The 23602-nt window shown below is 40.1% G+C and overlaps 2 protein-coding genes across 3 annotated transcripts in view; one reads left to right on the forward strand and one right to left on the reverse strand.

Moving 5' to 3' along the window:
- The window catches only part of AVEN (apoptosis and caspase activation inhibitor), a 193395-nt gene extending 177939 nt beyond the window's left edge, over positions 1–15456 (reverse strand). For both annotated transcript variants that reach the window (XM_039536205.1, XM_039536204.1), the window contains exon 1: positions 14993–15456. In XM_039536205.1, the coding sequence (XP_039392139.1) occupies positions 14993–15454 (462 nt within the window). In that variant the 5' untranslated portion in view covers positions 15455–15456. The remainder of the gene's footprint in view (positions 1–14992) is intronic.
- A 320-nt stretch (positions 15457–15776) lies between these two features.
- CHRM5 (cholinergic receptor muscarinic 5) lies at positions 15777–19574 on the forward strand. The gene is made up of 2 exons (XM_039537647.1): positions 15777–15903; positions 17744–19574. The coding sequence occupies exon 2, from the start codon at positions 17826–17828 to the stop codon at positions 19404–19406; it is 1581 nt and encodes a 526-aa protein (XP_039393581.1). The 5' UTR covers positions 15777–15903; positions 17744–17825; the 3' UTR covers positions 19407–19574.
- The last annotated feature ends 4028 nt before the right edge of the window (positions 19575–23602 follow it).

Consider the following 23602-nt stretch of genomic DNA (forward strand, 5'->3'; position numbering starts at 1 on the left):
ACCCAGAATATTGGCTAACTGCTTGGACCAAAGGGCCACATTATTATTTATATTTGTCCTTGCTCTGGGGGTTCTCATCCCAGTCCACAGAGGTCAGAGGCTCCAACATCATACAGTGGCCCCAGAGGAGAAAGGGACTGGCTGTTGGGGTGACATGCTCAGTCTAAGGGTTGGTTGGTGAGGGGAAGCCCAAACACTGCTGTCTCCCAACCCACTCCAAAGTTGCCGCAAAAGTAGCTAAGCTCACTCTCCTCCCATAGGTTCCCGGTATAGTATGGTATGCTCTGCTGCTGTAGTGGCATATTCAAGGATTCTGATATGCAGCCACAAGAGAAAGTGCTTGGCAGAAACATCTGTAGTTAGGTTGCCTACTCCCCTTATATACTGTGTCCCTCAGAGTTCGGTACTCAGTCTCTCTTAGCTCTCTAAACTCTCATTCTGCAACTTTATCTCCTATCTTCAACCTACCCAAAGTGTACTGCAAACATAACCTTCCTGCTCTGAGCACTTCACTACCACTCCAAGAATCCTTGTACTACTTAAAATCAAGTGTTTTGTACCCTTAATTCCAACACAATCTTACACAACTTAGCTCTCTGCTCTCATTTTTCCCTACTCAACCCACCTTCCCTGCACTATCAAGTCCTTTTGCCTTACTGCTCTTCATCATCTCCTATTACAACAACATGCAGCTGAGTGGGATCATGCTGTTCCTATGCCTGGAATAGCCGCCTCCCAGTTCTCACCCACCACCACCAATGATATTGCTTGTAAAAAGAAAAGCAAAGTGGCAGCAATTCTGTAAGCCACGTGTTGTTTCTAATGTAGGCTGGCAGACATAACAATAGTCCTACTATATATTCTGAGATATAGAAACCAGAAATAGTGCATCTTGTTTGATAAAATTGTTCAGCATCATAAATTATGTTGTCTGCATTTAGCGACAAAGGATACAATAGGGCGAGAAATCAATCAATCACTTCTGGAGAAACCATCAATCTAGTTTGCTGTCTCACTGACATTAAACCACCCTCCATTATATGTCCTCCTTTCAGGGTTTCACATTGTGTAGATAAGCTCATTTCCCTTCCAATTAATCATTAATTATTCATTAGAAACTAACCATTTGTAAAAGTCATTCAACTGCAATTTTTATCAGACACCTCAGACAAGTTAACGTGGGCGTTTGCACCTCCTCTTGCATTTGTGCTTTGTTCTTCTCAGCCTTTGCCTGACTAAGTCTATTAGGTCTGTAGACAAAACATCCTGACTTTTCTCTATCTTTAAGCTGTTTCTCTGTGCCTTGCACTGCCTTTCATTTGTATTTGCATAGTAGCACTAGGATGCAGATAAAAACAACAAACAGTACTGTTGAGAACTAAATCTACAGAGATTTCATGCCACAATTATAAAACTGAAAAGTGGATAAGAAAATATTTTTGGAAGAGCAGTAATGCATTATTGGTGGTGAGGGGGTTCATAGTTATTTGACATTCATTTCTTATTGGCATTTGTACAGTTTCAGACATCCATGGGTGAGGCTCCCTCAGTGACCTTTAAGTACTGCCTCTCATTAACAGGAATAATTTACTTCCCTTTTTATGGGCCACCTAGCCCACATAACACCACATCTCTCTCTTCTAGCACAATCTCTCTTCTCATTACAGACTTTTATCAAGATGAGGGAAATAAGAAAAAGCAAATGAGTTTTATAGAAAGTAAAAAATGCCTTGAGAGAGGTTCTTTCATGAAGGTATATAGATATAGATATCACCCTGCAACAAAGAGTAATCCTCTCCACTTGCTTGCTCCATCTGTGACCTTTAGAGAGATTTACCAAAGCAAAAAAAGAAGTTTAATTAGAAAAAAGGGCAGCTGAAAGGACAGATACCAGGCAGAAAGCTTTTAATCTTTGTTATACAGTATGGGAATTTCTGAAAGCTGTATGAAGTCCAGGAGACTGCCTCATGAATTTTGGACATCAGGACTGATCATTTTAGGCTCACAAGAGCCAGAATGTGCTGAAGTGGAGAAAAGGTATCTTCTCTAAATAAGTATGTTCTAAGTCAGGGGTCGGCAACCTTTCAGAAACGGTGTGCCGAATCTTCAGTTATTCACTCTAAGTAAAGGTTTCGCGCGCCGGTAATACATTTGAACGTTTTTAGAAGGTCTCTTTCTAGAAGTCTATAATATATAACTAAGCTACTGTTGTATGTAAAGTAAATAAGGTTTTAAAAATGTTTAAGAAGCTTCATTTAAAATTAAATTAAAATGCAGAGCCCTCCTGGACCAGTGGCCAGGACCCGGGCAGGGTGAGTGCCACTGAAAATCAGCCCGCGTGCCGCCTTCGGCACCCATGCCATAGGTTGCCTACCCCTGTTCTAAGGGATTCTCTATATAAAGATAGAGAAAGAGATACTTTGAAACAAGTCCCAACTTGATTGTTGGAAGAAAACAAAAAGTTCATCTTCCTGAAATCTTTTGCTCTATCAAAACATTAATGGTCTTCAACATTCACACACACACACTCAGCCTGACCCTAGAGTTTTTACTCCTTTGAGACATCCCACTGACTTCAAGGGGGAGAGATTATTTTCCCCCTCCCCTATTTTAAAAATGCCTGTAGCAGGTGAACTTAAATGGGACTAGTAATGTGAATACGAACTGAAGGATGGGGTCCACTATAATGAATAGGTTTTAGAGCAATGGAAGCTCAGAGTTATGAACACCAGAATTACAAACTGACTGATCAACCACACACCTTATTTGGAACCAGAAGAATGCAAACAGCCAGCAGCAGAGACATTAAAAAAAAAAAGGCAAACACAATACACTACTATGTTAAATGTAAAGTACTAAAAAGGGGGAAAGTTTAAAAAAAGATTTGATAATGTAAAGAAACTATTTCTGTGCTTGTTTCATTTAAATTAAGTGAAAAGCTGCATTTTTTCTTCTGCATAGTAAAGTTTCAACGCTCAATTAAATCAATGTTCAGCTGTAAACTTTTGAAAGAACAACATAACTTTTTGTTCAGAGTTATGAACATTTCAGAGTTATGAACGACCTCCATTCCCGAGGTGTTCCTAACTCTGAGGTTCTATTATACTTTCCCCCCCAAGAAGAATCACTGCAGCTACAGAAAATATGACCTGAAAATGACTGAAAAATAAGTTACTGGCAAGCTAGGCCAGTTCCCAAATCTGTTTAAATCAGGGGTTCTCAAACTGGGGGTCAGGACCCCTCAGGGGGTTGTAAGGTTATTACATTGGGAGTCACTAACTGTCACCTCCACCCTAAACCCTGCTTTGCCTCCAGCATTTATAATGGGGTTAAATATATAAACAAGTGTTTTTAATTTATAAGGGGGGAATCGCACAAATTTCACTTGCTACATGAAAAGGGTCACCAGTACAATAGTTTGAGAACCACTGGTTTAAATCTCTAGAGGATGATCTGGATGGTTCCCATCTATCTTGGGCATTTGTAAAAACACACATCACTATCTCTGGCTCAATGTATTCTACAGGAATATTTGCAATACTATTGTTATGGGGTGGTGTGAACAATTCCACTATACATCATAATATCTCCAGTGTTTATAAAACAGCTATACCATTGTTCTTAAACTAGATATGGTATATCAGGAATCAGCAAACCAGCATTTTAGTTCAGCGGTTTTTCAGCTATTCAAGGACAAAAAAGTACAGAAGATGTATTCAAATGCCTTTCTATGTGCTCAAACAAAAAGTACCTCTGCTTTTAAAAAGAAGTTTGGTAACTTGAGTTAGTTAAAATTTAAAAAAAAAAAAACCAACATACATTTATCTTTGAGGAGTGGCTACTTCACATATGCTTTTTAAGACCACAGTTTCATCTGGCTCCCAATTCATTTCAGCATAGTGTTCAAAACTGCATTCTTTGCAAGACTGACTTCATCACAAAGCTTTTTCCACCAAAAGAACCCTAAAGAGTGACTCAGCACCATTTCCCTGAAGTCAAAAAACTAAAAATATAATTAAAATACTTTTACAATCCACACACACTGAACTTGGGGTAAAATGAGGGAAAAGGTAGAGAATACATTCTTTATGTAAGCTTATTGGTGCTGTGATAAATTAGTGATGAATGTACTAGAAATGCCTTGACAAAACACCATTTTGCATTGTCCACAGAAAGTCTCACAATCCTATACTATCAAAGTTGTTGCATAATTAGGCCCTGATCCTGCAACTGACTCTATACGAACAGCCTCTTGTAATCATTCGAAGAAGTCAACAGGCCATCGCTCACATGTAAGATGCTGCCCACATAGATCCATTTGAGGATCAGAGCCCCAAGCTGTAACTTTCTTTATGGACCACAGTTCTAACAATTGTACTTCTATGTATTCATTTTTAATCCACCTCTTAGGGGCCATTTATTTTTTGCACTCTTGCTAAAGATTGCTGTTAAGGAGAAAGAAAAAGGGAGTACAATATCACTTCAGTTTCAGTTACTTCCATGAGTTCCCATTGTTGCTATGAATTAATAGGGACAGGAATAAGTTGAAGAACCCAAAGCAGCAGTAACTGAGTGATACATCCCCAAAAGACAATATGGGTAAAGCTACAATGTTCAGGCAGTAAGAATAAGCTTAAAGCAATGCAACATGTTCGCAACATAAGAGAAGTAGCTCAGGGACAGTTGTGACCCAGAATCTCAATCTCTCATCCCTGTGCAATCCTACAAATCAAAAAAGTCTGGCCACCCCAGGGTTAAAGAGAATCTTTCTATAGCTATCCTCTGGGGAAAGGCAGGAATAGAAGCAGAACTGCAGTAACCTTGAGGCAAGGTTCTCACACACTCCACTGAATGTACCGATTTCACTGGCAAGGTTCTGTTATTGAGGTCTCCCAACAGAAACAGTGCAGCCTCATTCTTATACCAGGTGGCATTTTTAAAGCAATAAATAAGAAGACAGACACACATACAAATGCAAAAGAATACCCCACATAAAAGTGGAGGGGAAAAACTGGGAGCCCCTCATTCCATAAGATAGATTTATACAGGCATGAATTACTTTGCTGTTTTTAAAACAGTCAGAAATATTCATTCCAGTATTTCTCATGGGGTCCTACTAAGGACTACTAAAGAACAACATGATTAGATTATGTAGGGCTGAAAAGCAATAATACTGTTCCCATCTTTCATTTACTTTTGTGAGGAAATGGGAAATGGAAGCATTCTCACATTAGCAGTCCATTTACACAGAACTATGAACCCACTTAAAATTCCCAGGATGAAAAATAAGACTGATTTTTAGCCAAATTAGAATATTCTGGGATAAAGATTTCTGAACCACCAGAACGTACAACTTTTGATAACCATTTTACAAAGTTAGTTTTCTGTTCCCTTAGCATGACTACTGACAAAATCCCATTTGGCTTACTTGAATAGTTCCATGGACTTCACTGGGGATGACTACATGTGAATAAGGCAAGCAAGTTGGTCCTTGTACAGGTAATATTCCTACTGAGTTTTTCCTGTGGTAAGGATTGCAGCTACAGTCCCTAAGAATCCAGCTGAAGATGAACATTCAAATTTTCGTCTGTTGCACACTATGGAAAATACCACAAAGTGAGATGAGAAATATATTCCCACATTGTTTTTATATTTTGAAGCACTTACCTGTACACTATTTATTTTAAATGGTCAACTATCACCTATTTCTGAATAACTACGGCAGTCATGCACACAAATACAGGATATGATCAGCATAAAACAGAAAGGTTAGAGTACCTACCCCACCTGCTGTTCATGACTAATGCTGTTTTCTTGGCAGTCAGAATGCTGTATTTTAAGCTGAGTAGTACAGAAAAATGGTATAATGGAAAATTCTCTGACCTTTAATTCTATTCTCTCAACTTACACTTATTTTTTCTAATGAAATGTGCTGTTAAGTTCTTGTAAGAAGTCTTGGAATGAAGTTCTCTTAAATACTTAAAACAAGTATCAATATACAGTTTCTTCCAAATAATGCCCCCCTTTATAATATAAACTGAAGAGTGTTAATGGTTTATATAAAATCCTTCAAAATAATTTTCCCTCTTTTAGAGTTAAAAATATAGGCAACTTAAATGAGGACACCTTTAAAAGTTCCCAGAATTTCAGGATGCCCTCTAAGCATATCTGCTTATAAATTAAAAGAAACTACCAGAGATACCCGGGGAGAAATACAGAGACAAAACGGTTCAGAACAGCAGAAACAAGATAGTAGAAGTGCTAAGACAGAACCAAAGATGTAAAGGGCGGTGGGGAGAATAACTTTTCTTACTTGGATTAGAAAAAGACTATGTGATGGATTTACAGCAGTTCTGTAATAATTTATTAATATTGTATGTTGACGTGTTATTGGAATCTTCACTGTATGACTATATTGGGTTAAAGGTTGTTCGGAAAATAAGCAGAATGGGAAAACAATGACTTAAGATAAGCCACCTATGGTAAATGCTTGAGGGCTGTTACAGCACAATGGCTGAGCCATTCACTCTGAGGAGACTGGCTCAACTTCCTATGCAGCCTTCCAAATTGGTGTGGACAAGCAGGGAAAAAAACAGGAACAGACAAGGACAAGACATCTCTGGCTGGATAAAAAGAGATTCTCTTTCTGGAGGGAAGTTGTTTTGGGGGAGCCATTCAGACTGACAGAGGTAAGAACTTACACCTGCCTAGATTAGCGTTCCCTGAAGATAAGTCTATAGGTAAGATAGACGTGTGTAGACTGCTGTTTAAAAATCCTTTATCTCTAAATGCTTTGTCCAACCGTTAACATTAAACAAAACTTTGCTTTTAAGAAGGCTGTTTGGTCACAATATGACTGGTCATAGGCTCCCAAAAGAAAGAGCCATAGGTGCCAAAGCTAGTAGACTCATTTACTAAGAACATCTGTAGCCAATGGCCCAATGTAAAGGCACAAGGCCTGACACCTGATGGAGTGCACTCAGAGACACCTAGCAAGGGGACAAAGGTGCAGTTAGCCCTGTAACTGTGACAGAGTAGTCATCTGTTTAGTTGCAATGCTGCAGACAGAAATTAATATAAAAATCGATTTTATGATTTGTAAATTCTTTAATTAATATTGAAGGGAACTATTCAATATTTCTTACTCAAGCACAACTTCCACTGACTTCATGTATGTATATTTTATATTCCTGTTGAGAGTTTTTGCTGAATAGAAGCATCACTTAATATGGGCCCAATTCTGCATTCCTATTTGTGTGAGCAGTCCTTCTGGCTATTACAAAGACTCTAAGAGCAAAATATACCATATGCCACCCTCCACCTCCTGTTCACAATGACTGCAAGGTTAGTGAAGCAAAAAGTATTGATCAAGCTACAAAAGGTTCAAGTCAAGTTTTATTGACTAGACAGGATTTACCTTAGGCTGATAACATTAGATATTAATTTAGACCAATGTTATATCTTTAAATAAAATACACAGAGATAATGAAGTTCCAGTTTGAGACTGAAGTGAATTTGATGCCATCAAGAGGCTAACCACAGGAAAGGGAGTAAGAAAGCAAGCAACACATCTATCCATTCAGCTTCCACCATTCAGAACATAAAAAATGCACTCTGACCTCTCCCTAGCTGCCAGAAAAGCAAAGTCACAACAGACCAGGTACTTCCAGCTACACTGAAGCAGCAGGCTTCACAAAACATGTCTGATGTGTCACTCAGCAGTGAGAAAAAGATATGTAAGTTAGAAAGCACACTACATTATGTTACAAATGTAATGACAAAAAATATAGAAGGCAAGCCCTAAAGCTTTTTGATGCTGCCTGAGGAGCATCCAGTCAAGATAATTATCAAAAGAAAACTATATATCATTTATTCAGAGTTTCAGAAAGGATTTACTTTTTTCTGTATAGGCAGACTATGACAAAGATAAAAGTAGAAAAACTTCATGGTAGAACACGGAATAAAATACAAAACTGTCTAGAATATTAAGATAAAGGACTTATACAGGATAAAAATGGAGACAAACATTATGCTGAGTTCATAGAAAAATTAGTACTTGATGTACTATAATTCCTAATTTACAGACAGAAAGGAAAAAGTAACTGCAAATGTGTTCCATTTATTTTTTAACATAAATTAGATGGTTTAAAAGAGCAAGCAACATAGAATTATCCAATATGACCCACACCTGCAATGAAATATGACATTTGGCAAACCAACTGCCCCAGAGCCTGTCTCAACCATTTGGTTGTCAGTCCCCGTTTTTTCCCCCTCCCCAAGAAAGAATGTCAGACATTAGTCACACTGTTTCTCACGGTGTTCTAACTTGAGCGATTCTAGGCTTATTTTCTAAAAGAATGACACAGCAATTGTGTCAATTCCTTAATAAAGTGTCCAGATACTTCAGAGAGGTGCATTGATAATACATAAATCACATTTTTAAAAAAAGAAAAGAAAAACTGATCAAAATACTTTAAAAAAAACACACAAAAATGGCTGAGATGTAAATCGGTAACACAAATATATATATATATATATATATATATATATATATATATATATAGACATAAAATTAACAAAATATATTTGTATTTTAAAACTAAATATTTTAAAGTTATTTTCTCCTTTACTATTCTAGAGTTCAAGTTGCAAGTTTCTCTTGCAAGCCTGGACAAAAAACATGCTTCTCTGATGCCTCTGATACCATCAAAGCTTCCAAGGGAAAAGCAGAATCCTGAACTCCAGATCTCAAAAGTTAAAATGTTTCCATTCTAATACCATGTCTACACATAGGAGACAATACCAGCATGACTGTGTCACGCTGTGTTGGCATAACCCTCTAGTATGGCTGAAGCCTACACGAATGGAAGGGGGTTTTCCATCAGTGTAGGAACACCACCTCCCCTAACAACAGTAGCTAGAGTGATCGAAGCATACTTCAACCAACTTAACTGCATCTACACTTGGGGTTAAGTTGGCACAGCTATATCGATCAGGCTTGTGGATTTTTCACACTCCTGAGCAATGTAGCTATATCGATTTAAACTTTACGTCTAGACCAGGGGTAGGCAACCTATGGCACGATGCCGAAGGCGGCATGTGAGCTGATTTTCAGTGGCACTCACACTGCCTGGGTCCTGGCCACCACCCCGGGGGGCTCTGTATTTTAATTTAATTTTAAATGAGGATTCTTAAACATTTTAAAAACCTTATTTACTTTACATACAATTGTTTAGTTAAATATTATAAACTTATAGAAAGAGACCTTCTAAAACTGTTAAAATGTATTACTGGCACGTGAAACCTTAAATTCGAGTGAATAAATGTATTAATTTATTAATTAATAAATAATTCGAGTTAAAATGTATTACTGGCACACCACTTCTGAAAGGTTGACAACCTTTGGTCTAGATGAAGCCTCAGTTGCTTTTGGTACAGAGATTTACTAGAAACTAACACAAAACATCTGTTGCGGGTCAACCTACACTGAGACTTGATCTACACTTAAAAGTTACGTTGTGGCATGGCTGTGTTTGTCAGGGATGTGGAAAAAACATCCCACTCACTGACATAGTATGCCAACAAAAAACCCAGAATAAACACTGCTATACTGACAGAGGACCGCTTCTGTCAATATAAAAGCAGCAAAGAATCCTGTGGCACCTTATAGACTAACAGACGTTTTGCAGCATGAGCTTTCGTGGGTGAATACCCACTTGCATCCGAAGAAGTGAGTATTCACCCACGAAAGCTCATGCTGCAAAACGTCTGTTAGTCTATAAGGTGCCACAGGATTCTTTGCTGCTTTTACAGAACCAGACTAACACGGCTACCCCTCTGATATCTGTCAATATAGGTCTCATCATTTGTGGAAGTGGTGTTCCCACACCCAAAGAAAAACTCCTTCTGTTGATGTAGGTTGTGTCTACAATAGGGGGCTATATCAATTTGGCAATGCTGGTATAGGCTCTGTGACACAGACATACGCTGAGGGCTTCTCTACACAGGTCCATTCAGGAAAGTTAACTTTACAACTCGTTAATTCATCTTATTACACATAAATTAAAGTGCATTAAAATCCTGCATGGATGCTCTCATTCAGAGGATTAAACTACAGCAAACTAAGGATTTGTCTTTAAAAAAAAAAAAAAACCCAATCCTGAATAACTCCATGTGTAGATACTTATTCCAGAATAAGGGTATGTGGCAGCGCTTTAACGTGGCTGTGTAGTCACAGCTCCAGCGCTGTAATAAAACCCAGGTCTTCCAGCGCTGTAATAAAACCACCTCTGCGAGGGGAACAGCTTCCAGCACTGTAGCATTATCTACACTGCCACTTTACAGCGCTGAAACTTGCATCACTGAGAGGGGTGTTTTTTCACACCGCAACAGCACTTTAATGTTGCTGTGTAGTTGTGGCACCAGCACTGGGAGAGAACATGCTGCAAAAGAAACAACCCACCCCCTTGAGGGGAGTAGCTACACTCGCTGGGAGCAGGGCTACCAGCACTGGTGCACTGTCTACACTGCCACTTTACAGCGCTGAAACTTGCAGCGCTCAAGGGGGTGTTTTTTCACTCCCCAGAGCGAGAAAGTTGCAGTGCTGTAAAATGGCAATGTCTACACTGGAAACTTCAAAGCGCTGCCACGGGAATGCTCCCACAGCAGCGCTTTGAAATGCAAGTGTGGTCATGTGCGAGTGCTGGGAGAGAGCTCTCTCAGAGCTCCTCGTAATCCACCTCCATGAAGGGATTAGCTCCAAGAGCTGGGAGTGCGGCTCCTAGTGCTCACAGCCTGTCTACACTAACGCTTTAAAGCGCTCAGACTTGCTGTGCTCAGAGGGGTGATTTTTCACAACCCTGAGCCAGCAAGTTAAGAGTGCTATAAAATGTAAGTATAGACAAGCCCTAACTTTTAAATGTAGACAAGCCCTTAGGCCATTTTACTTCTCAATTAGAGCATCCACAGAGAGGTTTAATGTGCTTTATGTGCATTAACTTCACACCATATGTTAACTGGACTTAAATTTCCTGAATGTCCCATGTAGACAAGCCCGGAGACTAACCATGCCTAATCAATGACTGACACAGTGTGGGGCATCCGTGTTTTAACATGGTTTTTGTTTGCATTTCAGACAGGAAAACATTATTACAAAACAGTGTTAGAGATTTACATTACAGTTTAAGGACCTGCTTACATGGGGAAATAGCCCAGAATCAGCTATTCCACAAAAGTTCCCCTTGTAGACTCTCCTTCTGAACAAAGAGAACCTTAAAGCCATGTCTACACAGGGACACTCAGGAAACTTAAGATGAATCTACTAATAGTGTGACATCAGTGCTCATAAGTTAAAGCATCTTAAATCTCCATGTGGCTGCTCTCATTCAGAAGTGAAGTGCTTTACATAGTTGCACTTTAACTTTATTGACGTCACTCCTTTACTTGATTCACCTTAAGTTTCCTGAGTGTCCCCTCATAAATAAGTAGAACAAGACTGTCCACATGGGGGATTAGTACAGAATAGCTGTTGCATTGAAATTCACATCCCTCCTTATTTTGCAAGCGCTTTCCCCTGTAGAAAAACCCTATCGTGGGGCAGTTACCTTTGTTATATTCTCTGCAGTAGATGTCAAAAAGCTTTAAGACTTTGCCTCCTATTTCATGTTTGTTGTCATTAGGCCTTCGCAGGTACAGCTTTCCAGCCATGCAGATCAGACTGTATGAATGGCTCCAATATTCATAACAATTAGCACTCTGTGAATGTTTGTTATCCCCTTCAATGCTAATATCCACAGAACGGGAAACCGAATTTTGGACCTTGACAGAATTAGTGGGCCTTTACACAATTCAAAAGTGGCACAGCTGGTTATATAAACATTAAGTGAGGGCACGGACTCTAGCGGCTTAATGTTCTCCATCTTCTAATAATTAAGATGTTAAAAGCACATAACATTGTGACTAAATAACAGTTTTCAAGTCAATCCAGCTGACTAATGACATTACTGATAATATAGCAAGTGATTAAATGCTGCATGCTAATTGCTAGAAAAGCAGATTTTACATGTTTCTCAGCATATAAAACAATTTTGTTCATAAAAGTGTGCTTTATTATAGGTTTACTGAATTGCTAGTCTCTGTTTGCCTGTAATTTTATTTGCATTTCATCTCTCATCTGCATGGAAATAGGCTGAGCAGACCAAAAAATCTGACTTCAATTTAATTTGACATAATCTTAATAGATCTCACCTAGGTTTACCATAATTGCAGGCATAATACAACAGAGACTTCAGGGATTCAAATATTAAATAGCTTACCTTCAATAGTTTTCTAAGCAAGGAATTTATGTTCTGACTTTGTGATGTATTTTTAAACTCTGTGTAAGAATACAGGTCTGAAATTATTTTTAAGGAACATCAGGTAGTTCAGGTTCAAGATCTACTGTGTTAAAATGGTTCTAATCCTAACAGGAAAGCTCTCCCAAAATGCCTGACCAGGCCCAGGATGGTTGGAATGGAGAGTATAGTCTTCTCTCCCCAGGGCTCCTCCATGGGTCCCAAGGAGCATCTAGAGTGACCTGGTAGGAGCAGAAGGGATTGGAGGAGGCAGATATTCCTAGTACTTCTGTGGATTCTAGCAAACTAAGAGCCAACAGGACAAGATCTTCCCTCCCCACAAGTCCCAGGGAGCTACAGGAGCTGGTTGAAGGATCAGGCCTGGTTCGAGGTCTTCAAAGTACCCAAAGGGGAACTGCCAGTTCCAAGCACATAGACAGGGAAATTATGGGATAGCTCTGGGAGCACTGTTTGCACTGTTGGTGCTATCACACGATCCATCTCAGTCCCACTGGCACTGACGTAACAGAATAACATAGAGGATACTGACAGTGGTTAGTCTTGCTGGAAGTAAGTGTAATCCAAACTACAGTTGGCACACACATACACCATTGGGAGTACTTCTGTGAGCAAATATAAGGTGTGTTAGGAGAACGCACCATGGTTAACATTGAATTTCTCTACTGAAGACAAAGCCTTAGGCCACAGCTACGCTACAGTGGCACAGCTACAGTGCTGTAGTGGAGACGCTTCCTCCATTGACAGAAGGGTTTTTTCCATCCATGTAGTTAGTTCACCTCTCCAAAAGGTGGTAGTTAGGTCGATGGAAGCTGTGTCTGCACCTGGGGTTCAGTCAACTTAACTATGGCACTCAAAGCGTGAAATTTTTCACAGCCCTGAGTGACACAGCAAGGTCAATCTAATTTTTAAGTGCAGACCATGCCTTATTATTAAACACTCTCTTAAAGAGCCTGGGGAAGACACCGAGGACTACTGGGCTCTTAAAAGACACTGTTCATTATATTCTCAGCCATGGATAAGGGTGATGTCATCATGCTAGTGCACTTGATACAAAGTATAACTATCAATAAAATAGTGAAAATATTGTCAAATACACTAAGTAAACAATCTGAGAAAATAGAGAACTAAGAAACTCTCTCTGTTCTCTTAGTTATAGTAAACTTTCAGGGGCTACTTCCAAAAATATCAGGTTAAAAAATTCATACAGAAATGTGATTTTAGGTTGACTGTTCCCTTTTAAAGTTAGAAAAACTGTCTGTAAATAATCAACAATACTAGAATATATATATATAAATATACAAATACAAAAAGAAATAATACAAAGGTTGAAATTGTTATTTAAAAGCCACACACATGCATGCGCTCACACACCTCCCACACACAAATAGCTTCAACTAACTGAATTAAATAAATTTTGCAAGTGCTTTCCCCTGTAGACAAGCCCTATCATGGGGCAGTTACCTTTGTTATATTCTCTGCAGTAGACGTCAAAACGCTTTAGGACTTTACCTCCTATTTCATGTTGTCTGTACTCTTGCAAGATTCAGCACAAAATAAGCCAAAGCTATTGGTTTTCTCAATTATTGCAGGTACTGCACAGTGCTTTTATTCCACCTACATTTGTATGCCCCAGGGTTGAAAACAAAACTTAATATTCAAAATAGAAAGTCCAGTCATTCTTATGTATGTATCACCATGGAAGTTTATATTGTATACAAATGAAATTATTAGTGAATACATTTTAAGTAATGGCACCAACCAAGAATTTCATTTTATACTTTATGGCCCTCATTCTGCACAAAGATCCATTTGTGTGGTACATTGAAGCCTGGGGTTAAGGCCATATACCAGCATAAGCAATGGTGGGACCCTAACACAGGTGATACGCCAGCTAACACCAACATTTTAAATCATCACATCATCTAAGGGCTCAGAGTGTAATCAGAAACGTGATAGAAGCAGATGCTCTAGCTACACCTGGCTCCCCATGGTACCAGAATACTAGTGTAGTCAGGGGCTCACTCACAATTTAACTAGGAGATTAACCAGACAGCATGATGAAGAACCACAGGATAAGAACCAGAAATACTGAACCATTGATCCCAAAATTACAGCACAACGTCATAAGCAGAATATACGTCAAAGGGGTGGGTGACGTGTGATATGCCGGAGAGGGCTCAACGTCCTCGCAGCTTCTGCAGCTAATCACTGGTGCCAGCATAGTTGGTGCCTCCCTCCTCCCACTCTGCCAAACCAACGTGTTCTTGAAAGCGGCACTTTCCAGCGTCACACTACAGATGGATTCACGCCACGAAATCCAAATCTGCATTTCAGGCGGTGCACAGTGTGTCCCCTCCCCGGAGTCTCCCAGTCACAAAACACGCTCGGGGGAGTCCAGCCCCGGGGTAATTTGCAGACCCAGCGCTGCTGGGGAGAGGGGGGTGCTACGCCTCCCCTTCTGCAAGGGGCCCCTCGCAGCCCAGCCTGCAGCTGGGGGCGCGGCGGCGCCTAGTCAGCGAGGAGGGCGCGTCCTGGGAAGGGAGCAGCAGGCAGGGGCCGAGCGGGGCCTTTGCCTGCTGTGGTAGCTGCAGCAGCCCGTTCCCGGGGCGGACTAGGCCGCGGTATCTGCTCCCTCTTACCCGCCTGTGGTAGCGAGCAGGGAGGGGAGACGCTGCCCCCCTGCCCCGAGGGTCTCGCCTGCCTCGGCCCCCGCCTCCTCCGTGCCCATGAGCGCCGCCTCTTCCGCGGCCCCCGCCTCCTCGGCTGGGTCCGTCCCCGCCGCCTTCCGCTGCTCTGTCCCCGCCGCCGGGCCTCCTCCTGCCCTGCCTGCAGCCTCCCCGCCGGGGCCGGCCGCCGCCTCCTCCGCGCTCCGCCTGCATGGCCCGGCAGCTGCTCTCCTCCCGCCGCGTGTGCGGCCGAGAGCCGGCCTGGCCAGTGCCGCGCCGGTCCCCGCCTCCGGAAACAGCCACCGGGCAGGCCCGAAAGAGAGGCGCCTGGTCCGCTCCCACCGGGACGGGGCAACGCTCCGGCCCCCTCAAATCCTTCCCAACAACAGCAACACGTGCGCAACACCGCATAGCACAAGCGGCCCTCACAACCATGGTGACCCCCGCACCACACAATCACGCCAAGCCCGCCACCACACAACCACCACTCGCAACCAGTGACACCCCCCAAAAATAACCACCCTGAGCGCAGCCCTGCACAACACAACCACCCAAACCCCTCACAACCACAGTGATTCCAGCACAACACATCCATACCAAGCCCCTCGCAACCACAGTGACCCCTACACAATATAATCACAGACGTATTGGAGCATGAGCTTTCGTGGGTGAATACCCACTTCCTCTGATGCATGCATTCACCCACGAAAGCTCATGCTCCAATACATCTGGAGTGAGGTTGGGGCTATGGATGCACCTTTTCCCTCTCCACCACCACACTTTGCAGCATTATGTGCCCTTAGGGATGCACAAAAGGAGCAGCCCCAGTGCTTGTTGAGCACAGACACTACAATTATGAATGGCCATTGTATAGACTGTGCAAGGTGAGAAGGTTCCTTGTAGTTCAAAACCAGAACAATTTTACTAGTGTCCTAAATACAAGCAACCAAATTCATCCCTGGAATAACACCATTAACTACAATGAGCATTATTTCATGAATTAATATTACCCATGGAGTTTTATTTCAAAAGTATAAAATAGATTTTAAAAACATTTTTATTTATCCCCTCCTCAAAATACACTTTAACACCACCCCAGGCTATTGATGGGCAGTATTGGTGCTAAATTGCTCAAAGTAATGCAAATATTAAGGGCATTTCAACGTTACAACAGACTGTTATTTCATGGAACATATGTATGCAACACCTGTGCCCCACTTTGAAAATGTGTATTTCATCTGAGAATTATGCTGTTGAATATCAAGTATCAGAGGGGTAGCCGTGTTAATCTGGATCTGTAAAAGCAGCAAAGAGTCCAGTGGCACCTTATAGACTTACAGATGTATTGGAGCATGAGCTTTCGTGGGTGAATATCCACTTCATCAGATGCATGTGGTATTCACCCACAAAAGCTCATGCTCCAATACATCTGCAAATCTATAAGGTGCCACAGGACTCTTTGCTGCTGTTGAATATAAAACACATGGCAATGTGTAATAGTTTGCTGTGTATTTTTGCAGCGTGCCCCAAACCTACTAGTACAAGTTATTTATGTGTTATGATTAAATCCACCAGTATAAAGTCTGAGTATTTGAACTATATGCAGATAGAGTGCAGAATGGCTGGGGACCCACAAGCCAGTGCCATGGTGCAAGGCAGTTGTGTAGCCCTTCCCTGCAGCCACTATTCCAGCCAGCCCATAGTATTCTATACTATTTCTCCCATATTTGGCTTGAGTTGCTAGTCTTTTAAATAGAGGGAAGGAGGAGGCAGGGAGTGAAGTATCTCGAACCATTAATTGTTTACTTAGAGCAGAGAAGTTGCTATACAGAGCAACTCCTCTTTTAGTCTTCCCTTGCCCAGACCAGAACCAGTTGTCCTCCTGACTCCCTTCCAACCTAGCCATCTCCTTTCTATGTGCAGTCTAACCCTCTTCCCATCTCTACCAAAATCTAGTGACTGCTCTCCTCTCTCTCACCAAATCTCTCAACCACACAACCTCCCTTCCATCTAGCTCTTTAATCTAAGCCCTGGCACCCCCAAACCTCTTTTCACCAATACTCCGCTTGTGTTCTCCCCAAGCTCCTCTAACTACATCTTCCCCTCCTGCCTCCTCCAGATACCCTCAACTCACCAACCCCACTCCTACTCTCAGTTCTCCTGATGGTTCCCCAAACACTGGCTTCTTCACAGAATCTTCCTACTTTGTTTTTAAAATGTTGGCAATTATAATGCATAGTGCACTACATTCAAAAAGGAACACTGTGAATCCCTATTCTCATTGTTTTGTGAATCTTTAAATGTCTGTGCATCGAAGAACATGTTCTGTACTCTACTGAAATATTCAGCAGATAAGGGGTGACAAAACTGAATACTTTATGAAACAGTAGTTATTTTGGCTGCACTTAGCATTGTTTCAGAATGCTACCAAAGCAAAGTTCCCTAAAATGTGTGTGTAATTTATTAGTAGAATGATGGAAATAGCAATCAAAATGCAAAGAAAGCATGAAAACAATCTGATTATAATGTTCCATTTGCAGCAAAAACAGTCATTTGAACCAATTTGTGTTATTTAAAACATTAAAATAACATTTTTATTGTTTCTAACATTCTATATAAATATACAATGTCTTAAAATGTTGATATTTTGTGCTAAATAAGTCTGTTGAAAGTCCAGTGCTGTTTAATGAACTGCACTCTCTTTTTCCCCTTTATTCTTTACAGGTGTCTTCAAAAAATATTATCAAGTACAGAAAACATTCTGCAATGACCTTAATATCCTGGTGATAATACACTACGAACAAGAATGGAAGTAAATTCAACTATTGTAAACAGTAGTTCTGTTAACCATAAACAGTTAGAAGGGCATAGCCTTTTGGAAGTAATCGCAATTGCCAGTGTCACAGCGATTGTAAGCCTAATAACCATAGTGGGAAACATTCTTGTAATGATATCTTTCAAAGTCAACAGTCAACTCAAAACTGTTAACAATTATTACTTGCTCAGCCTTGCTTGTGCAGACCTCATCATTGGAATATTTTCTATGAATCTTTACACATCTTATATACTAATAGGTCATTGGTCTCTTGGAAGTCTGGCATGTGATCTGTGGCTAGCATTGGACTATGTAGCTAGCAATGCCTCAGTAATGAACTTGCTAGTTATCAGTTTTGATCGATACTTTTCCATCACAAGACCTCTAACCTACAGGGCTAAGCGCACACCCAAAAGGGCTGGCATTATGATTGGTCTAGCTTGGTTAATTTCCTTTATTTTGTGGGCACCACCAATCTTATGCTGGCAGTATTTTGTGGGGGAACGAACTGTCCCATCTGAAGAATGCCAGATACAATTTTTGTATGAACCCATTATCACCTTCGGTACTGCAATTGCTGCTTTCTACATCCCAGTGTCAGTGATGACTATTTTATATTGCCGTATTTATAAAGAGACTGAGAAACGTACCAAGGACCTTGCTGAACTTCAAGGCTCTGAGTCTGTGACAGAGCTTGAGATGATAAAACCCCAGAAAGCTCTTCTGAAGTCCTGTTTTAGTTGCAAGCAACAAAATTTAGCCAAAAGGGAGAGATGTCAGGCTTCATGGTCTTCATCCAGTCGAAGCACGTCAGCCACTGCAAAAGTACCCCAAACACCAAATACTTGTAATGATTGGTCTAAGGCAGACCAGCTAACCACCTGCAGCAGCTACGCATCCTCAGAAGAAGAGGACAAACCTGCCAATGATTCAGTTTTTCAAGTAACTTACAAGAGTCCAGCCAAAGATAAGAAAGAAGAGTTTAATGAGGAGGAGAATAAGGAAGTTTTTATCAAAGACCACCCTATGGAAAATGATTTTGAGACCCAGAAATACTTTCTATCTCCAGCCAAAAGCCAAGTGCAAAAAAGTCCAAAATGTGTGGCCTACAAATTCCACTTGGTGGTTAAGGCTGATGGCACCCAGGAAACCAACAATGGTTGCCGAAAAGTAAAAATAACTACTTGCTCTGCTGCTTTATCAAAGGACCCTTCCATCAAAGGCATGGATCCAAATTTAACTAACCAAATCACTAAAAGGAAAAGAATGGTCCTTATAAAGGAGCGCAAAGCTGCCCAGACTTTAAGTGCCATTCTTCTAGCTTTTATCATCACTTGGACTCCCTACAATATAATGGTTTTGGTCTCCACATTTTGCGCAGACTGCATTCCCCTAACACTGTGGCACCTTGGATATTGGCTGTGCTATGTGAACAGCACTGTTAACCCTATCTGTTATGCTCTCTGTAACAAAACTTTCAGAAAAACTTTTAAGATGCTACTCTTCTGTCAATGGAAAAAGAAAAAAATGGAAGAGAAGTTGTACTGGCAGGGTAATACCAAACTGCTATAATTGTAGTAGATGATGAGAGGAAAACATAAAAAGTACGTAGTGACATTGTCCACGCATCGTAAATTGGCTGCAGTTCTTTCTTTTCAAAGTTGTTGCTTTACATGTCTGGGGACAAAAATTCCTGCACAGAAAAGCCACATTTTGCATAATGACAGTCTTGTGCATGGGTTCAAGAGGAAAGCAGCAGCTGCTATGATTGTCTATGAGTGTCTGCAGTCACTCAATGGAGCTGCATTACTGTCAACATCTTAGGGGCCTGTGGTGTTCCCTTTCAGCCAGAGAATAAGTAGAGTGAATCACAGACCCCTGGAAATTAGAGATGGATAGACCTGTTAGGTCATCCAGTCCATCTCCCTGCAGTTGCAAGACTGTTTTCCTGTGTATTTTCTAGTGTTTTGTCTATTCTAGTTTTATATATCCCTAACAATGGACCTTGCACTACTTCCCTTGTGACACTATTCCATAGCCTGATGAAATGGCACAAGGACCTTTAAAGGTGAAAACAGCAGTGCCCAAAATAAAGCATTGGGGGATCCTTTGGATCACAAATGGGCAAATCTGTTGAGGGCAAGTGTAATGCTAAGAAAATGTTCTATTGTAGGATAACTTTTCTGAGTGAAGGGAGGGCTCATAGTTGGTGTAAAACACAATGTCGTATATTAAGAACCCAATGCCCATACCAAGGCTGTCATACAAGTTAGTATCACCTGGAAACTATTTAGCAGAAATTTCTGAATTTGTATTTCTTCATATACCAGAAGGTTGGTTTTTTTTTAAAGTCACTATACCAGTACAAAGTGATGGTGCAAAACAGAATCTCTTCTTTAACTTCACTACTCCCCACCAGAAAATCTACCTTTAGTTTAATGATATACAGAACACAGGAAAAATATAAACTGATATCATGCAGTCATCAATATATCATAAAGTTATTAAAAATACTGAGAAAATTGGTATTGCTGTTAGATGAAAACAGGATTTTTTGTGACTCAACTCTGATTGTTTCTATATTAATCTTGATATTATTTAGCACTTATGCAGCACTTTTGATCTTCAAAGAACTTTACAAATATTGCCTAACTAATTTGTTTATATGTTCTCTTTGGCCAGATCTTCTGGGCCAGTCAAACTGCTGGGCTGGGGGAAAGGTGGCTGTTAACCATATTGGTGGCTCCTGGGTTCCGGGGCCAGCATGTGCAGGCCCTGAGCCCAAGAACAAGTTAGTGCAGGCCCCAAGGGGCTGTTCCAGAAACTGAGGTTTGCTGGGGCCTAAGGATCCCCCAGTAATGCCTCTCCTGAAAGGAGGGGTGGGGTGTTCAAGATGGTATTGTGGTTCTGGGCTGCATGGAGGATTCTGTTTGGCAGGAATCCTCATGTAGATGGAGTCACTGTCATGAAGGCCACTTGCAGCACAAAGCTGCTGAAATGGGGTAATGATCTGGCTCACTACAGTGTAATAAAATCAAGTATCAAAAAAATCAGGAAGAAACAAAGGAAATGGCAACAGAAATCAGAGGGTATAAGAAAAGACTGAGAATAAACAAATGTTTATAAAAAGATGACAAAATACAGGTCCTGTAAGGAATTACAAATACTGCACTAGAGATGAGCCCAAGTCACAGGGTTCAGATCCAGATCTATCTAGCCTTTATCAAACTTCAGGGGTATTTGGATCTAGAGTTTTGATTTGGGCCTATCTCCATATTTCATCTCACAAAATACTTAATATTATAATACAGTGTGACATGAAATACTTGCACAGTGCAGAGAGAATGCAGCAGATTTCGTGCTAGTTATCCTGAATTTGTCATTGTTTTCAGTAAAGTTTGTTTTTAGTGGAGTTGGCATATAATTTAGTTAATGGTAATTATCATGAAAGACATGTTTTTTTCCATAACTATCCAATTAATTCATGTAAATGACCACTGTGTAAGTAATTTTTTTAATATTCCTAATTTTCAGAGGGAAAATATATGTCAATGAAAGGCTAGCAATGTGTGAAAAAATGTATTTTGAATTCAACATGATTGATTTTGAAGTACATTGTATTGTCCCAGTTATTTCTGGTACTTTAGCATATGATTATTAAAGGGAAGTATGGGTTTTTATAAAGACCCTTTTATTGATTTACCTCTGTCACCATCCAGAGCTTTTTCTGTGTATAGTGAGTGGCTATTATAGTGGGTTCATCTTATTTTGCATTGGATCAAACACATAAGTAGTGTGTTTGATTCAACACAATATTAATGCGCACATCTGTGACAAAAGCTATAGTAAAGGCAAAATGTATAAGTCTGTACGAATTCTTGCTAGCTGCAATGTTGTTGCTAAAGTAAAGCATTGGCTTCTACTTCTGAAGTTAAATGGGATATTTTTGTTGTCCCTTTTTGGCTTCTGTTAAACAAGAGTGTTTTGTAAATGTTTATGGACTCTGTGCTGAATAGATGTATAAGGTAGATTGTACAGCGATGGATGCAACTATGTCAGTTCAATGTAATTGTGAAATATGTGCTCAAACTATGCTGCTAGCATCTGAGACATTACACTACCAAACTGCGAGGTACGTTGTAAATACCTGGAATTATATAAAAGAAATCTAGGATGTTTATGCTTTCCTGTTATGTAGTATGGTACCATGAACCTCAACAAAACATAATTTATTAGCTAAGTATACCTTGTTTTCAAGTTCTGTAAAGCTCCATTTTAAACTTAACATAGACTAAGTTACATTATCTGGATTCCTGTTCTTTTAATGATTTTTTACACCAGGGGTTCTCAAACTGGGGGGGTCGTGACCCCTTAAGGGGTCGCAAGGTTATTACATGGAGCATCGTGAGCTGTCAGCCTCCACCCCAAACCCCGCTTCACCTCCAGCATTTATAATAGTGCTAACTATAACAAAAGTGTTTTTAATTTATAAGGTGGGGTCACATTCAGAGGCTTGCTGTGTGAAAGGGGTCATCAGTACAAAAGTTTGAGAACCACTGCTTTACACAACCATTAATTTTAATAATTGGTTATGAACTAGGGATCTTGTGAAGAGGTCTTTTTTGGTTAAACTTCTATATCTCTAAGTAAATGTTCCCCAGTCCAATCGCACATGAATATTTTTGAGGATCTAATCCTTGCTCAAAATAAATGTCATAATTTCTTCTCTCTTTCCATATACTCTCAATCCCTTTCCGCTAAAAAGTATCAAATAAAGTAGTCATGACTCTTCTGTAGATTTCATTCTGTTTGAAGACGCAGACTTGAAAGATGTTCAGAGTTCTAGCATAGAGTATCTAATTAAAATGGACATATATTCACCTTTTTGTGGGAGGCACTCAGGATGCAGCAGGGCCTAGATTGGGCTCAAAAATCCTTCTTTTGTGGAAAAATCCTGTTGAATTTAAGAAGGATGAAACCAAAAGAGATCTACAGAAATTATTCTAACTAACCTATAGAATTTGATAGAGAATTATCTTTTCGTTAGAATTTTTAAATCAACCTATAGGATTCAATAGAGAATCATACCCGTGCTTTAGGAATCCACAGATTGGTTTAAACATTTTGTAGAAGAAAGATCAATCTCTCTTACATTTTTTAAGATTATTCCATGGGGTCATTTTTGTTTCTCATTTCTTTTATTCAGAGGTAGGTCCAAACTGAGACCTGGATCAGAATGCTGTGAATTTAAGGGGCACATGGTTCTGGATCCAGATGTGAATATATACTTCAAAAAAGATTCCTACTCCAAACACTTCCATCTCCATCCTCAACTTGGGGGAAAATTCAGATTCTGATCGTATAATAGAACTCAGCATCATGAAAAGGCCTCATCGCTACTTTTAATTACATTTAATCTCAGTATTACTTATTCTGGTCACTTTCCAGAAAATTGGCACATTTGGTACATAACAATTTAAAATTAATTGTACAGGTCAAACTTATTTAATATGTCTAAGAACAAATGTTCCTCAGGATAGTCACACTTGAAGAAGCTTTCTACCTAATACACGCAAAAAGTAAAAACATCAATGAGACATGGTAAGTGGTTTAAATCTGATAAATGAGAACCCATGATAACAATTAAAGAATCCCATATAATTCTGGAAAATGCTGTTATTGTCCTAGAGAAAAGTCACTACAAAATTGGGTGCTTTTATTGTGGGAAAGTAGAGCTGAACCAAAAACCCATACCCCCAAACCCTCAA

Source organism: Mauremys reevesii, linkage group 4 (genome assembly GCF_016161935.1).
Source record: "Mauremys reevesii isolate NIE-2019 linkage group 4, ASM1616193v1, whole genome shotgun sequence".
Lineage (NCBI taxonomy): Eukaryota > Metazoa > Chordata > Testudines > Geoemydidae > Mauremys > Mauremys reevesii.